Source organism: Buceros rhinoceros, unplaced genomic scaffold (genome assembly GCF_000710305.1).
Source record: "Buceros rhinoceros silvestris isolate BGI_N320 unplaced genomic scaffold, ASM71030v1 scaffold27307, whole genome shotgun sequence".
Taxonomy (NCBI): Eukaryota; Metazoa; Chordata; class Aves; order Bucerotiformes; family Bucerotidae; genus Buceros; species Buceros rhinoceros.
This window is the reverse complement of record NW_010423213.1, coordinates 31,595-33,434: the sequence shown is the minus strand read 5'-3', so window position 1 is coordinate 33,434 and position 1,840 is coordinate 31,595. Positions and strand designations below refer to the sequence as shown.

General features: G+C 47.3%; 1 protein-coding gene across 1 annotated transcript in view; it reads left to right on the top strand.

Moving 5' to 3' along the window:
- Nucleotides 1–841: 841 nt before the first annotated feature.
- Nucleotides 842–1,840, top strand: part of EFHC1 (EF-hand domain (C-terminal) containing 1) — a gene marked incomplete at its 5' end in the record, with an annotated part of 11,328 nt that continues 10,329 nt past the window's right edge. Inside the window, one exon of the mRNA XM_010140363.1 lies at nt 842–1,063. Coding sequence (XP_010138665.1) covers nt 842–1,063 — 222 coding nt within the window. The remainder of the gene's footprint in view (nt 1,064–1,840) is intronic.

Here is a 1,840-nt window from a genome sequence, read left to right as displayed (position 1 = left end):
TGCCATCAGGAGAATTTTTCGGCTTAAGGAATGGCTCAGTAGCTGGCATGAGGCAGAGAGCAAAGGCAGGTGAAAGGCTCCAAGAAGCTCAAAAGCAAGATTAAACCATCAAAGCAAAAAATAACAGGTGAATCCTATAGCAAACATCCTCCAGTGCTCACAAAGGTAGAATTCGTCTCGCCTCATCAGACTCCTCATGAATCTTACACTGCGATTGTGGTTATTTAATGTGGGACCCTTTCACAAACTGTGGAGAGAGATGGCGAAAGAGCTGCTGTGCTTTGGTACGGTTTCTAACTGCGGTTCTGTGAGCATGACACATCTTGAATTGGCCCAGTGAAGAAAATCCCGTGAGTATCATCCCCAGGAGAGGGTTAACAAAATAAACAGTGATGGAAAACACAGAAAGTGCACAAGGTGTGATGGTCAAGGGAGCATCGTAAGGCAACAACGGAGGGAGGTCCCATTGTGCTCTGCACTGCCGAATCACACAGGAGGGGACAAAGAGCTTGTGAGTGAAATACTAGGGGAGACAAAGTGCTGTCACCCCACTGCAGGACCTGGGAATGGTGGAAATAGGGAAATTAAGTGATTTAAGCTCTTGTGCCCCTGCTAGGAATTGAGTTCCCTCGGATTCACTCCCTTCTTCCTCCAGCCACCTACTGCTTTTTCAGCCTTCTTGATCTAGGTATAAAATCTGGCTGTAAGTAACTGCTGCAGTGGTTTATAATAAAATGCTGGGGTCATTCTGGATGTTCCTCTTTTATTGTTTTTCTGAGCTTCCAGTAGCTGTAGCTCCTAAACACATGCAGTATTTCAACAGCTGGATTTCCTTCCACAGAAAACATCTTTTCATCGGTCCCAGACACTGGGCTACAAAAATGGATTTGCATTTCCTCGGCTGCCAGCAGTGGGGATCGGCAGGGAGCGACTCTATGTGAATCAGCTTTCTCAGGCTGAATTAGAGGAATTATCCAGCCAGAGACCCACGTTGACCTACGGGCCAGCCAAGCGGGCTCCACCTTCGGGCTTCGTTCCAGCACAAGTGGCTTTGGACAAAAAGGTATAAAGCAGCTTATTCCAGGAATATCACTGGCCAAGTTCGGAGACATAAACAGTCAGCTCCAGGGTTCATGGGACAGCATGCAGCAGTTTTCAGATGCCATAGCCCTTAGTCAGAGACAGCTGAACCCCAGACTGAAAGAGGCTTTCTTTGCTCGGGAGGAGGATTATAACACGTAAACGATGTAAGACATTCCCCACAAGTTACGCTTAGAGAATTTCCAGCAGCCGTTGGAAAAGAAGTGTGATGAATGCTGAACAGCTTCAGTTTATAGCCATTGCCCTGCAAACCACAGCCTGCCCTTCTGTGCTCCCAGAACGACACTGAGATTGTAACTGAGCTTGAACTGTAAAAGACAGTCTGCAGCGGGGAGCCTGTTAGACTGTTTAACTGTGGTCTGTCTATTTGTGCTTGTGTTTGTCACCACAGTGTGTTACAGCCTGTACCGCTCCAATAGCACTTCCTGCCTTAATGTCTTGGTGACCGTATTGGTCCAGGAGGTTGCTCTGTGTCTGCTTGGAGCAGTCCTGAGCTGATCGTTGGTTTTGAAGGTGTTATTTTTTTTCTCTGCACCCCGATTTCTCCAGCACAGATTAGCTTTTGCTGTCAGTGCCGTAAAGAGGTGACTTCAGGGGACCCCTGCAGATTTTAAAACCCACCAATGTGCTTGAACTCTTCACTAAAAACCTCCTGAGAGCTTCGCTAATTCAGGGTCTGCAAAGCTGATGGTGGTTATGTATGTCAGTAAACTACATCACCAGGCACCTGACAGTAGGC